This window comes from Apis laboriosa, unplaced genomic scaffold (assembly GCF_014066325.1).
Source record: "Apis laboriosa isolate Shangri-la unplaced genomic scaffold, ASM1406632v1 scaffold21_cov150, whole genome shotgun sequence".
Taxonomy (NCBI): domain Eukaryota; kingdom Metazoa; phylum Arthropoda; class Insecta; order Hymenoptera; family Apidae; genus Apis; species Apis laboriosa.
In genome coordinates, this window is record NW_025222365.1 from 1,510,569 (window position 1) to 1,525,827 (window position 15,259).

The 15,259-nt window shown below is 44.6% G+C and overlaps 1 protein-coding gene across 2 annotated transcripts in view; it reads left to right on the top strand.

The window, feature by feature from the left end:
• The window catches only part of LOC122712825 (protein Skeletor, isoforms B/C), a 37,284-nt gene that overhangs the window by 14,445 nt on the left and 7,580 nt on the right, over window positions 1–15,259 (top strand). For both annotated transcript variants that reach the window (XM_043932755.1, XM_043932756.1), the window contains 6 exons: window positions 4,841–5,235; window positions 9,598–9,735; window positions 10,605–10,677; window positions 11,233–11,341; window positions 12,673–12,835; window positions 12,962–13,221. In XM_043932755.1, coding sequence (XP_043788690.1) covers window positions 5,151–5,235; window positions 9,598–9,735; window positions 10,605–10,677; window positions 11,233–11,341; window positions 12,673–12,835; window positions 12,962–13,221 — 828 coding nt within the window. In that variant the 5' untranslated portion in view covers window positions 4,841–5,150. The remainder of the gene's footprint in view (window positions 1–4,840; window positions 5,236–9,597; window positions 9,736–10,604; window positions 10,678–11,232; window positions 11,342–12,672; window positions 12,836–12,961; window positions 13,222–15,259) is intronic.

The following is a 15,259-nucleotide window of genomic DNA, read 5'->3' on the forward strand; positions in this document are numbered from 1 at the left end:
AAAATAATGCAAACCAATTATTCTGTTTTAATAGAATTCTCTCACAACGAAGAGAGAATTCTGATTCAATATCAAATTATTTTCGTGTCAGATTCGAACGAAACTCTCGAGAATTAGTTTTAGAAAGAATTCACACCTTTTTTTTTTCGAATATCGATATAGACTCGATCGAGGAAAAAAGAGTGGCGCGAAGTCCTCGTTTTCTCGCTACTCACTCGGCCACGAATGCGGTTGAAATTAGAAAATCCATCTTGCACGGAGTACAAAGAGAAGAGAGGAGAACAGGCGTCAAAACAATTTTCTCTCGTTAAATCATCGGCGGATTCATTAACTTTCGCTAATAAGCATGGCCAAGTGCAAGTGAAGCAGGAGCGAGTGATAATAATTGCTATTGGGCGCTAATTATCCACCCAAAAAGTCGTTCAACGCACACGCGTCGCTGAATATCAATATCGTATAAATAAATCAGCGGGAATCTCGATACGAGAACCGGGATAAAATATATAATACCCACAAGTCCAAATTGTTAGAATCGACAGACAATCGTTGATCGACATTCGAACAAATTTCGAACAAATTTCAAACAAATTTCTTCGTTTCGCTCTTCGTATCGTTCTTTCTTTCTTTCTCTCTTTTTTTTTTTTCGTACGCAAAGAGTAAGCATAATGCCTATACATGGCATCTTCAATTATTTCGTTGTGCGCAACACTGATTCTTTCCGCAATACCGATTTCACTTTCAACAACGCGCCGATCCTCCTCCTATCCGTCCTATATTCGACGAGGAGGATACGATCAACGATCAGACGAGCGAGATACCTCGTTTTTAAACAGGAAAGAAAATTTGAGACGATGATGATAATCTCTCGAACGTGGTAGAAAAAAAAAAAAAAAAAAAAAAGAAAAGAAAATACGTTTCCGATACGTTGCGAAAAATTTAAAGAGATAATCGCACGCGTCGTTTCTATCGAGCCGTTATTATTCCCTTGTTCAATTGTCGATAAAATCTCGATCGGCCAGGATAAAACCCAAAGATATGATAAGATACGATCGAGATGCCCGCGCGGGTAATAATTATATCTAATTACCAGCCAACTCTTTTCTCCGTTCTCTCGTCAACGGATCGCGAAAAGCGGTTTCTAGGTTGAACAGAAACCTCTTGGTCTCTGTGGAAGCGTACAGAAACCGACCGGCCCGCATACCAGTCCACCCATGAAAGAATGGAGAGTCAGTCAATTTGCCACGAAACCTCCCGATTCGGCCGGTCTTCTCGTTTATTAAAAAAAAAAAAAAAAAAAAAAAAAAAAAAAAAAAATAATAATAATAATAATAATAGTAATAATAATAACAATAACAATAATAATAATAATAATAACAATAATAATAATAATAACAATAATAATAATAATAATAATAGTAATAATAATAACAATAACAATAATAATAATAATAATAACAATAATAAGAATAATAACAATAATAATAATAATAATAATAATAATAATAATAATAAAATAAGATAAAATGAAAAACTCGAGCAAATTCGAGCGATAAAAATCGAAACGAACTCGAACTTGTTAATTTCGCTTGTCAATTAACACAACTCGTTTGTTGTCCCTTCGAAATCGACCGGATATGTTTCCTAAGGGGAATTACGAAATACGACGCGTTTTAACATTGGAAGCGCGTCGCGATGGTAATCGGCGTTAGGGGGTACCGTAATAACGTTCTTTTCCAAAGTGGAGAGACGCGGCAGAAACGGTGATCGTTCTCGTAATTATTCCGTAATTATTACTCGCAATGTAAGGCGAGATTAAATTTAATAACAGGCCACGAGAGAGTGCTCGAGGAGGAAGAGAGATCCTTCCCCGGCACGTGCAACCTATTATCTCGCCGCGTCTCGTGTACTCCGATGTAACCGGCTATTGTATTGCAAAAGACAATGACCAAGTGACGCGTGTAATCGTTTCTGCGCATCTTTGGATCACAGGTGTCGACAATCGGCCCGCGCCTCCCTCTTCGCGCCTCTTTCGAAGGTTGGTCACGCGTACCGCGACCGACCAACTCGCGACAAAACTGTTTCTGTACCAAGTGTGCATTCGAGAGCGAAATTGTTGAGAGAGTCGTTTTTTTTCTCTCTTTGCAAGAAACAACTCTCGAGAATTTTACTCGCATAATGGAACAAAGTGTTCATATACCGTTTTCTCATTAAAACTCGTCATCCACTCGACAGCATCTCATCGACGATATCCATATATTCAATCCTTTTGTTAATATCGTATCTTATATTCGTTGTCAGAAGGCAATGGACGATCGGCAAAATGTTTAGGAGTAAAACTCTGCAAAATTTCGAGAATTTTATTTTCAAATATTAAAACTCGTCATCCATTCGAAAGCATCTGATAGGCATATTCAATCCTTTTGTTAATATCGTATTCATTCGTTGTGAGAAGGTAACGAACGATCGAATGTTTAGGAGTAAAACTCTGCAAAATTTCGAGAATTTTATTCTCAAATATTAAAACTCGTCATCCATTCGAAAGCATCTGATAGGCATATTCAATCCTTTTGTTAATATCGTATTCATTCGTTGTGAGAAGGACGAAAAACTCTGCAAAATTTCGAGAATTTTATTCTCAGATATCTCTATTAAAACTCGTCATCCATTCGACAGCATCTGATAGGAATATTCAATCCTTTTGTTAATATCGTATCTATTCATTGTCAGAAGGCAACGGATGATCGGCAAAATTTTAGGAATAAAACTCTGCAAAATTTCGAGAATTTTATTCTCAAATATTAAAACTCGTCATCCATTCGAAAGCATCTGATAGGAATATTCAATCCTTTTGTTAATATCGTATTTATTCGTTGTGAGAAGGCAACGAACGATCGAATGTTTAGGAGTAAAACTCTGCAAAATTTCGAGAATTTCACTTTTAGATATTAAAACTCGTCAGCATCTGATAGGCATGTTTCAACAACTATCGCTTGATCTTTTTTTGTCAATATTATACCCATTCGTTGTCAGGGAGCAGCGGACGATCGGCAAAATGTTTAGGAATAAAACTCTGAAAGTTAGCTTGGAAAGTTACTTTCGAGAATTTCATTCTCAAATATGACGAGCAACAAGTATGAGCAAACTCTGTATCCTCGAAACATTCGAGAGTAAAACTCTCGAGTTTTAAAAAGTCTTGAGAAGTTTATTCTCGAATAATAAAAGTGGTCGCTCGCTCGACCCGGCACACAGGTTTCCGATCGATATCGATATATTCTCAACTATCGTTTAACCGCTCGTTAATAAAATAAAATCGGCGATTAGCCGAACGATCGAGCCGAAACGTTCGGGTTGCCAGCGAAACGGGGCCACGTTCGAGCTATCGTCGTTGAAAAGATCGCGGTTGGCGATGTGATTCGCAACGATTCGAACCCATCCTATTTCCCGATATTCGATCGATAAATCATGCGAGCATCGAAATATTTACTCGAACTCGAGTGAACTTTAATTCTTTTTAATATCTCGCGTTATCTCGCGCGTAATACCGTGCTCGAGGGCACAACATTTAACTTAATAGAACGAGACAAGAATGGATGTTAGTCGGATGAGCAAGATACCCGTTGCAGCATCTGTGTCAGTGAGTGGCTTGGCCAAGACGAGCGAAACAATCATTATGGGAGGCATTACGGATCGAGGTGAGCTCGTCCGTAAGGTAAAACCGTGAGTGGCCTTTCTTCCAACCGAGTAAACAACGAAAAGCGCTGGAACAGGTACGCGTGTGATTCGCGGATATTTCCTCCTCCTCCTCCTCCTCTCCTCGATTAAGGCAGGTCGGCTCGAACCGCGTGAAAACTTTCACAGGTCGTCCAAGTCCCGTGTTCACGCGCGAGGAATTTTAATTTCGTCTGATATTGCTCGCCGTCCATTCGAATTAAAATTCCTTTCAAAGGCGGGGGGAAATGGGCCACAATTGAAATTTTTTTCTCCCAAACACACGAGTCTCGAAAGAGCATTTTACCCACGGAATGGAAACGAATTTGATTCGAAATGGAAAAGTGTCTACGAACGAACGATGTCCAAATGTTTCAATGTTCGTCGAAAGAATATTTTTTTTTTTTTCACGCTCGAAACGAATTTTAACAAATTCGTTTATATCATTTCGAATATTTATTCATCTCGAAACGTGGAAAGGATTCGCGTTTCGAATCGATGAAGACGAATTTCGTTCATCGAACGGAGTAAAGTCCGTTCCGTCGTGTCACGCCTATTTTAGGAAACCCGTCTAGTTCGTCGTTCAAATGTCTTTGTATTTTTTATCGCGGAATGTCGAAACGAAAGGCGAATAGCAACTAAGCGGCGTATTATAATGGAGATTGTTTTCAAAATCGTCGGTCGAGAGCTCGGGTGTCAAGCGTTGCTCCGCCTTACGATCCGTCCAGCATCCATCCAGGTCGGATCGCGGTCGGGATGTTGCGGTGCGCGCGTTCTTTCGCTACCACCCTGACCTGCCTCATTCCTCGTTCGCCGTTTCGCGGAACCGCCGAAAAACGTGATCTCGAGCCGAGGAGGGGAAGGCACGATGAAATTTCCATCCGCGAACCACCCCCCTCCTCCTCCTCCTCCTCCTCCGTTCAATTCTATTTCCTTCCTTTTTTTCCCAGAGAGAAGGAACGATCCTGGAGAACGTGGACTTCACTCGTTAATCGAATAATCGAGAAAGAAGAAGAGGAAGAGGACGAAGAAATTCAATTCGAGAAGATCGGATCGAAGGGGAGGGGGGAGGGAGGAAAAGAGAAAAAAAATAGATAAAAATAACACGTTTGCCTCCCGTTTTTCTCCCTAGGTGGAGAGGAAGGATCGGCGTGCAAGAAAGGAGGGAACGAAAACAACGCAACATGGGATGTTGGGCATGGATGAAAGAGGGAAAAGCAAGGCGAAATGACCGATTCGAGGGAGCAAACAGAGCAGAAGGGGGGGAGGGGCGAGGTGGGCAGCGAGGAAAGAGAAAGAGAGAGCAGGGAGCGAGAGAGAGAGAGAGAGAGAGAGAGAGAGAGAGAGAGGCGTAGCAAGGCGAGCCGGCGATCGTAGTGGGATCGACAAAGCTACCTGGATCCACGACGGCCACTTTCGACGGCAGTAACCACGAAGACGCCATGACGACACAATCACCCACATCGTCCACGACTCGGCTCTCATCTATCGGTCTAGTCGCGGCTATTTACCTTCTTCTGGCGACACGTGAGTTTCAACAATTCCTCCGCCACCCTCAACAACCACCCCCTCCCCCCAAGTGATTTTTGCCTACCCCTTTTCGCGTCGAGAATTCCTCCTCCTAGAAAATTCCTCTCCCCAAAATCGTCGATAGATCGTTGTTGTTGTTGTTGTTCTTGTTCTTGTTGTTGTTGTTGTTGTTGTTGTTGTTCGCCTCTCGAATCCAGGGAATCCGTCCACTTACCACTTTCGAAACGGTATTCGAAACATTCGCCGGGTGCATACGATACGTTATTACCAAAGTTGGCGGCTCGAATACGTTCCCCGGCAAGCGTATAATTTGGCAACGATGTACCTGGAAGGAGTCCCATCTCTCTCGCCCGATTCGTGGCAAATCGCGAGAAAGACGAAATCGCGCCGAGGCTTTCGCACCCCCTTGGACCGCGAGAAACTAACGCGCTCGAGCAGCTTCTCCTCTTCCCTTGTTCGCACCTTCGAGATCGTTACGATGTTCGCCGTTCGAAATTACGCACGATCGCGTAGAAATAACGGGGAGGAAAAGATGCGTTAAATGGAATCGAGATACGTGAAATGATCCGTGATGCTCGAATTCGATCGTTCAGTCAATAGACGGTACGTGGTCGATGCAGGGTGTGTCTTCCTCGCGTATTATGTCTCGTTATCCGCGCCTTGGAAGGACGTTAATTGCGCGTTAAACGTAGCGGTCAATGAGAAGTTGCTCTCGAGTTTCAGCTCTCGTGTACCTGAATTCTGAATACAGCGAAAATTTCGTACGAGATTAAATTGGAGGATGATCGGTTTAATCGATACGATAAATCGATCAACGCGCGTATAGTCTGCGTATAGTCCCAATCTCGGCAAAAAGGTCGAAGAAACTTGTTAAATATTATTATTTCGACGCTTATTCGAGAATATATTTATAAAAGCAATGTTTCAGATGGCGCAAGCCTCGACGTCATCGGCCTCTCGATTTGCCGGTCTGTTTCGCGGGATCTGCGTGACTTTCGCGTTCCACGCTTTTCCTCCCGGCTTGCTCGAGAGGAGAGAAAGAGAGAGAGAGAGAGAGAGAGAGAGAAAGAGGGAAGGAAGGAAGGGAAAAAATGCGGTATCGCGGTCGACGACGATTTCGCGATGAAATCCTTCTTCTCCCCGTTTTCCGCTCGCGAAAGTGTCCGCTGCACGCGATATTTAGTTCACCTCTTCTCGGTTTCCTTCATCTCTCCTCGAACCTCGTTTTCGAATTCCATCGAATCGAGCTTAGAAATAGATGGAGAGTTACGCAACCAGAGGATATCTTATTATACCAGTCCTTCCAGTACGCGTATATCTTTTTCCTTCTCTCCTCGGTTTCGGTCCAACGCACGGATCAACACGCGTCTCGATCCAGCGGAAGGAACGATCGGACGACGTTGAAGGAAAATCCGGTCCACGAGGATCGAATTCCGCATTCGGCGTTTACAAATTGCGAATCCAAAGTTTCGATTTATCGTGGGGAGGAATGAAAGGAAGGCAGGTTTCGAGTTTAATTCGACGGTGAACCGATCGTGACAACCCGTATCGGGATTCCGATCGGGCCGCAACCCGTGGCGCGATACCACTCGAGTTGCGCGAGAAGAGAAAGAAAATAGACGAGGGAGGAATTTCTCGTGAATTTCCACGCGAGGAGCACACGAGATAGCTCTGTCTAGTATTGTTCTGGTTCGGGTTCGATTAAAGGGGAAATAGATTTATCGGAAACGGGCGGTGAAATAATCGCGACAATTATTTTACTTGCTTGTCCAACTGATTGTCTAAATCAATTAACTTAATTAAGGGTAGCTAAGATGACAGTTATTAGGACATTTACTATATCACATCCATGTCGGCTTCGGTTTGATCGATATTCTAGTATACCGATTATCTCGGTATCCAGATATCCCAATTCGCCCAACGTAAAATTAAATCCTTTCCCTCGAATGATTCTTAAATCCAGATATTTAACTTCTCCAAGAATTCTTAGTTATCTAGAAATTGTTTATCTTTTTTTTTTTTTTTTAATTATTCGCGTTAAAATAAAATCGAGGAGAGTGAACAAAAAAGAGTAAAAAGTCGATCGCTCGTTGAGATTTTGCCAAATGCTTCCGAAACACCTCTCGTTTCTCTCTATTGCCGTGAATCTAGCGCGTTGCGACATTGGAGTAGCGTTATGCAGAGGCAGCCAATTACGCCTCCTGCTTTCTCTTTCGTATGAAAATGTCAAAGATCAGATATGTATTTCTCCGTCCTCTCTCTCTCCTCTGTCTCTTTCTTTCTTTTTTTCTTTCTTTCTTCTTTTCTTCTTTTCCTCCTCTCCTATTCCCATCTTAAACCAAACCTCGTCGACCCAAATTTTTCCCAAGCTCTATCAGACGCGGCCCTTTGCGTTTCGCTTACGAACGTGATCTTCGTATCCTTCGTCTGCCCTTTTTTTCCTCTTCCATTTTTTTTCTCTTCCCTCGTTCGCATTTTCGTTTCATTTTTCCAAGGGGGGGAAGAGGGGGCCTCGTTCGTTCGTTTTTGTCGTCGAATGGACGAATCACGGAACGCGCACGTATAATAATTTAATCACGTTCCCACCGTGTCGTTACCGCGACAATAATTACGCGCTAATGGCTCGCGGCTGGAACGACATAATGCATCCTCTCAAAGCTCGAAAGCGACACTGCTTTGACGCTTCGGTTTCTCATTAGCGATTGATATCGAAGTCTGAAGCGAGGCATTCATCCTATCGCGCATCGAACGATACGAGATTTTGATAATATTACCAGTTCCTACATTTCGAAATCGAAAAAGACTATGTTCCCGATGTTCTCGTGCAAGGATATAAATTTCCAAGGATATTTCAAAGACTAAAGGCTAAAGGCTTCTCCTGTCTTCGAAACGAGGACTTTGAAAGAGATCCCTAGATTTAACGGGAAAAATCTTTCGGATACCAGTTTTTCTCCACCGAGATTAATAAATAAATAAATAAATGTTCCTGTATCGAATAATATACGAAATCTGAACAACAAGGACGAAGCGACTTAATTAAAAGACAATAGCCAATAATCAATAATAGTCGTTCAAACGGAATCGGAGTATTGCAGTCAACCCGTTACCCGATGCTTAGATCGATGCAGATCTACGAGATCCTCAAGGATTTTCCTTCGCCAACCTCAAAAATCCCCCGTAACGAATGGAAAATTGTACTGGAACAGCGTGTACATAAATCGACCAACTCGGCGCAGAAACCAACTCGCACATATTTCCGTTCAATTATCGAATACCTAACAAATGGTAATGGAGCGAAATCGTATCAACGGCCGCTCCTCAATACCTTACATCACCAATTACCAGCGACAGTTAACGGCATCGCGTACACGTTGTACGCGTCTCATTTTTCTCTTTCTTTCAAATTTTTTTCCCCTCCTCCTCCTCCTCCTCCTCCTCGATTTTTTTTTCGATTATCTCGCGAGCAGAAACGGTATGGAAACGGAACGGACAAGAGGTGGATGGACGTAGGCAGGATCCAGCGCACGATTTATTTTGCCCGAGCGTGCGTCGATCTCGTAGGACGGACGATATCCTGTCGGTGAGTGGTTGTAACGGTAGGTAACGGTAGGCAGCTCGATCAAAGGGTTTGGAGTGGTTGCGAGGAGGATCGATCGCGGACCGGTTTCCGCGATTCGTTAGCATCTAACGAACGAACGGTCCACGCCAATGATCGGGATTGGCCTTGACGTTCGATATATTCGCGAGCCATACCATATTTATGCGAGTGTTAACCCTGATTCCTGGTGCAGCGAGCCACCACCACCTTCCCTTCCGTACGTCGTTTATTCGCGCTCCAATCGAGACGAAACGAACTAGGAAACGAATTAGGAGGCGTTCTAATTCTTCCGCAGAGAATTTCCCTTCCCCGCCTCCGCCATGAAAATGATCGATCGTTCGACGCGGGCATCTTGGAGACAGAGAGAAAGAGAGAGAGAGAGAGAGAGAGAGCCTTTCGACCGACGTGACTGACATTCCGCGATCCATCTCCTGCGACACGATCTCTCCTCCGCGTGCCGCCACCGCTGCCCAAGGCCCGTCCAACAGCATCCGAGGAACTCGGTTTTGCATATCCTCGTAACGATCGATGGGTCACGCATCCACCGCTCGTCGATGGAATCACGCGGATGGATGGAGTTTGTTGGAATTATTATTTCGATTAGCCTCGCTCGTTACTCGAGATGAGGTAAATTATAGGAGATGATAGAAGAGGGGTTTAAAAAGTTGGCGTTTTAAATTACATCGGATATCTCGGCTCACCTGCCTCCCCTCCCTCGCCATTGATCCAGGCTAATTAATTAAATTCGATTTTGTTTACAGAGATATGCAGCGCGGCTTATTACGGCAAGCTTATCGGCAAGCTGTCGGAACTTCATCACGGAGTGAGCGGTGAAGTTTACGCGGTGGACGGGCGAACTCTGTTCATCAAGGACTTCACGTACGACGGCGAGGCACCAAGTTCGTATGAGCAAGAAGCGCGCGCCAACTTTACCGTTTCGGTGCACGCGCGTCGATCAAACGCGTCGCTGCTGTTGCCTCTCCTCCTCCCCCTCCTCCTCCTTCTCCTGCTCGGCAAAAATAACGGGGCGCACGCTTTCCAGGAGTTTCGCGTTTATCGCGAAACGAATCTTCGTTTCTGAATGGACACGCGCGAATTCTATTCGTTTCGACAGATTCGATTATTCGATCGAGTTTTATCCAAGATGATTCACGTCGGTTAAAGATTTTCCAATTGCGAATCTCTCGATTTTTGGTAATTTTATTTCGGGATTTAATTTAATTTAATTTAATTTAGTTGGATTCAGAACTAAGAAAGAATTTGTTAAAATAAATAAATAGATAATATAGATTACTTATTTATATAGGTAAATTTATGTAGATGTAATAGTTTCTCGTTGGAAATATTTTTAAACAACGGGATTCGGAGAGAGATTCGTAATAGGAGAATTGGAGCTGACTCGATCGAGATACGAGGGTAAAGGAGCGCATCAACGGTGTGGAACGCGTTAGACGATCCAAGGCCGGCCTTAAAGCGAAGTTAATCATCAGTCCGTAAAAGGTACTCGCACGTATCCCTTTCGACTCGTTCTCCACTCTCGCTTTTCTACATAGTGGCGGGCTCCATAAAATCGAAAGCGTTCGCTCGGCGAAGGTCGCGCGCGCGCGCGTTAAAACGTTTCAACGATCCGTAAACCGAAGAGAAAACGAAAAATCGTAATTAATTAACGGAGGAGGACGTTACGATCGACCCGAACCGGTTGAAATTAGAGCAATTAGCGATATAAACACGGCTCGAAAGCCTCAATTACAATTATATCTCTTTTCAGCCGCCTACTTTTACGTCGGTACCTCCAAGAGCCCCAATGGGAATGGAATCAGACTTCGGGACGAGAGCGGATCGTGAGTGCTCTTCGCGTCTTTATAATTACATTCTTTTTTTTTTTTTTCTTCGACCAAGCATATCTCTCATCGTTTCCATTTTGTCCATCTTCGACTTCGATACGTCCATTGTGTCGATTTCTTCTTTTTTTTTTTTTTTTTTTTTTCGATTAAGAATATCTCTCATCGTTTCGACCCTTCGTCCATTCGATACGTTCATTGTGTCGATTTCTTCTTTTTTTTTTAAAGAAATCGATATTCATCATTCCGATTAATCGAAAATTCGTTTGTCGCCATGAAAGTGGCGCAAGTCCAAAATTTAAAAATGTAATTTTTAAATTACGGATGGAAATCACATCTGATGATATGACACCACTTTCATGACAAACGATCGTTTGCTTTACGAAACTCTCTTCTTTCTCTCGCTCTCTTTCTTCTTTTTCTTTTTTATTATCCCTCGTCCGCGGAGCTTCGAAATCGCGCGTTCGAAACGATTCGAGCTCCTCCTCGAACGGAACCAACCTCGTCCCTTGGATAAAAAAAAAACCACTTCTATTCGATCGATTTCTGCGATAGATCGGACACGTTGAAGCGGTATCGAAGGAAGGACATCACGCTCACGTTGCCAGACGGGAAGACGATGGCCAACATCAAGTGGTTCGCCGTTTGGTGCGACGAATTCTCCGTGAGTAAAGAAAGAACGCGGCGTCGCGCTCGTGACCTTCGATTTCCTCGACTCGCGCGGCACAGAAACCGGTATCCTCGGTTTCCTCGCAACTTTCACGCTCGTTCCTCCTCGGTAACGGCCGCCTCGGTGGATGGAAAGCGTTGGATCGCCACTCGGCCAACGCCTACCCGCGACTCGAAAACTCGATCTCGAGGATCGACAACCCGTGCGATTATCGAAATAATGAAATTCTTTTCTTTTTCTTTTTTTTTTTGGATTTGGAATTGGAATTCGATTCAAGGGTAGGTAATTCGAGGGGTGGCCCTCCCTGAGAAGGAACATGAGAATTCGTGGAAATGATGAAATCGTGAGAAGAAGTTTTGGACGAGTTTTCTGTAAAAAGAAATTTTCTCGCGCGTGAATTATATTTCTATAATTTGTATAAATTTATTCGACTCGATGGACTTCAAATTATCGAAAGAGAGAGAAGAGCATCGATGATTTTTTTTTTTTTTTTTTTTTTTATTGAAATTTGAAAATTCGAGCCCGAGATACACTGTTCGAGTCTTCGAAACTTCGAGATTCAACTCTTAAAGTCGTGTATATAAAGCTTATACAATTAAGTAAATTTATTTGCTTCAATCCCAAGATCCTCTCCAACTTGAAGTTCAATCCTCAAGTTTTCAAGCTTCGTAAGCCTTTGTATAATTCGGCTTTCAAGGAGTTGAATCTCGAAGCTTCGGAAACATGGTTTGACGTCAAAAATTTCAAAAAGGAGAAAAACAAAAATCGCGCGTTTTTCGTTTAACGAACTTTACACTTACAAAAAAAAAAGAAAGAAAATCTAATTAACTTGGAAAACCTTTACAACGAGTTCGAAACCGGCTACGGTTTCCTTCCGAATTGCGGAATTCCAAATCGAGGAGAAGTTCCAGTTTAAAAAAGTACGATACGAGCTCCACGAAACCGCTTATCCGCGACAGTTCGGGGCGGATCGCCGATTTACGTCCCCGATATTGCCAACGCGACGAAAATTTATTCCCTGCTGCGGTGTCGGACACCAGATACACCCGGAATGATAGAGCTCGATCAGGAACTCGAGGCTCGAATTTCCATTAAACGGGCGGGTTTGGAAAACGCGTAAAACGAAATCTGTTTGCGTCATTACTTCCGTACCTCACTAATGGAATTCTGCATTCCATTTTCCCCGCGGAAAATCTGAAAAAGCGTGTACATGAGTCGAAACAGTAAGCCCTCTCTATCAAACCGAATCGAACTTTAAAACTTTAAATCTTCACCGCAGATCAGAATTCATCGATTTTATGGACGTTTATTAATGCGTGTCTCAGGTGAACTTCGGGGACGTGAGAATACCAAGGGGATTCGACTATCCGAAGCCGCAAAAACTGGCCGCCCTGAACGGAGTGCACGGGGTCAGCTCCGAACCGATCGTGGTCGTTGACGCCCAAACCCTGTTGATACCCAGTTTCAGCTACGACGGTGAGGCGCCTGGTAAGTGAGAAAGAAAAATTCGAGAGACGCAATTGCATCCTTTTGAAAATTTGGGGCGAAATTGGGGGGTAAATGCATATTTTATACATCTGTGCATACGTATATCTCTTCCCCCCGACTTGGCAGATGCGAAATTTTGGGTGGGGGCTGGACCAACGCCATCACCGCAAGGTATCCGCGTGCCCGACGAGAATGGAAAGGAGCAACCGCTCCGCCGATACGATCGCAAAGCCATAGTGCTCACGCTGCCCGGGGACGTAACGATCCACCAGATCGGCCACTTCGGCGTCTGGTGCGAGGCGTTCGCCGTCGACTTCGGCCACGTGCAAATTCCACAGGGTCTTAACGTGCCACCGTCCCTCAAGATGCTCGGGGTTTCGCCGCAGGTAAGCTGGAAAGGCTTCTTGTAGTCCGTACGACGCAAGAGGAGAGAGACCGCCGGCTTGGATCAATTTATTAAACGCGACGCCCCGATCCGATCGAGCTTACCGCCACGTGTAATTTCGTTTAATTACGATTATTAAAACGATTCCACCCCTCTGGATCGAGTCGAGGAACTTTTGCTTTCGGTCGGCGCGATTTTCCGCCTCGTTTCTTTTTTTTTTCTTTTTTTTTCTTTTTTTTTTTTTTTTTTCGGACGAGCACAGCGTTGTACAAACTGCGAATGCCAATCACGTTCGAGCTGGCTGAAGGTGGAAAGGGATTTCGAACAGACTTTCATCCTCCTCCTCCTCCTCCTCCTCCTCCCCTAGATCGATTTGCATCGCGTTTAACCTTTGTGTCACGTTACTCTTTCGATCGAACCGAACGCCTTCCTAGTTTAATTTCATATTTCAATCCGATACTTTTCCATTTCCAGTGCTCCAATGTTTCTCTTAAGCCTTTCTCGCTCTCGTCGGATTCGTTTCTGACCTTTTAGGCAGGGTTACGAGAGAATTGCCAACGTCTTTTCCCTTCGATTTCCACCACGTGACGGAGAGCGGCCCCCTTTGTTCCCCCTTTTCCGTACATATATATAAATATATATACATATATAGTATATAGTATCGATGCGTGGAGACAAACGAGCTTTTCACGTAGGAGCAATCAATACAGAGGAGCTCGGTGTATTGTTCCACCGGTGAATTTGTCTCTGTCAATATTTGAGTGGATGTCAGCTGACTCGGCCAAAAACGACGCAATGCGCTCCCCCCGATTTAAGGATTTTCCAACCGAGCGTGCTTCCTTCCGCCTCCTTCCACGTAAGAACACTCCCAACCCGCCATCCGTGCGAAGGAACGAGCGTCCGATGCCGGCGATAATCTCGATCGTACTACTCCAACTCCCGAAACGAGAAATACCCTCCTTAATCGTAAGAGAAGACACATTCCAATCCAATCGCCTCTGTGCATAACATCCTGTCTCTGTCCTTGTGTTGCAGAACGTGCATCGCGGAGGGCAGGGACAGACACTCGGTCTGGTAAATCTGTCCACTCCGTCGTCGTCGTCGTCGTCGTCGCCGTCGTCGCCATCGCCTCCTCCTCCCTCCTTCGCGTTGCTCGCCCACCAGCAATTCCAACGACCGACAACCTACCGGCCGATCCTCCGCCGAGAGGATCCGCTCCAACTGGCCCGGCCCGTTGTCGACTATAGGGTAGCGAACAGCTTGCAGACCCAGGAACCTCTCGCGCAGCAGCTTCACCGCCTTCGCCAATCCGCCTCTTACCCGTCACAGGCCGGAACCACGGCCCAAATTGCCCACGAGTACGGCGACGACGATGTAGCGAGTCTAGACGATGCCACGGCGTATCAAGAGCGCGACAAGTCGGAGGACGATCGGGCCTCCGTCGGTCCGTCGGTCGCCAGACCCGTGGAAAAATCGCGCCCCAACTCGTACGCGAGGCTGTTACGGTTTCAAGGTGACAGAAGGGTCGATTCTTTCGTTCGGTATTGACGTCGACCTACCTTTCGTTCGGTATCGACCTACATCCCCTCTTCTTCTTCTTCTTCTTCTTCTTCTTCTTATTCTTATTCTTCTTCTTCCTCTTCGCGCGTGTCGTTTCTCCACCGTTTCGAGATTAAGGGAGGAACGAGAGAATCCGATTTTCGAAAACAGTTCGAGTAACGCCGATAGGCTAGCAATAATTTATGGGCGGGTCTCTTAAACGTGTTCAGATCTTCGATTTGAACGGAGATATCGCAGCAACGATATGCGATGGAGCGCAAAGGTCCACGAAACCGACGATTGCTCCCTCTAACCCTCTCTCACTGTGCATTTTCACATTTTCGAAAAGCAAGAGTTCAGCGACGATACGGTTTGCATCGAAACACGGTTGGAAATCATCATGGTTAATTAAAGTAATTACCACCATTCAAAGCTCAAAGCTAATATATACGATAATTCTTCGAGCAACAGTTTAGACATCACTAGTTTGTGCAATATCC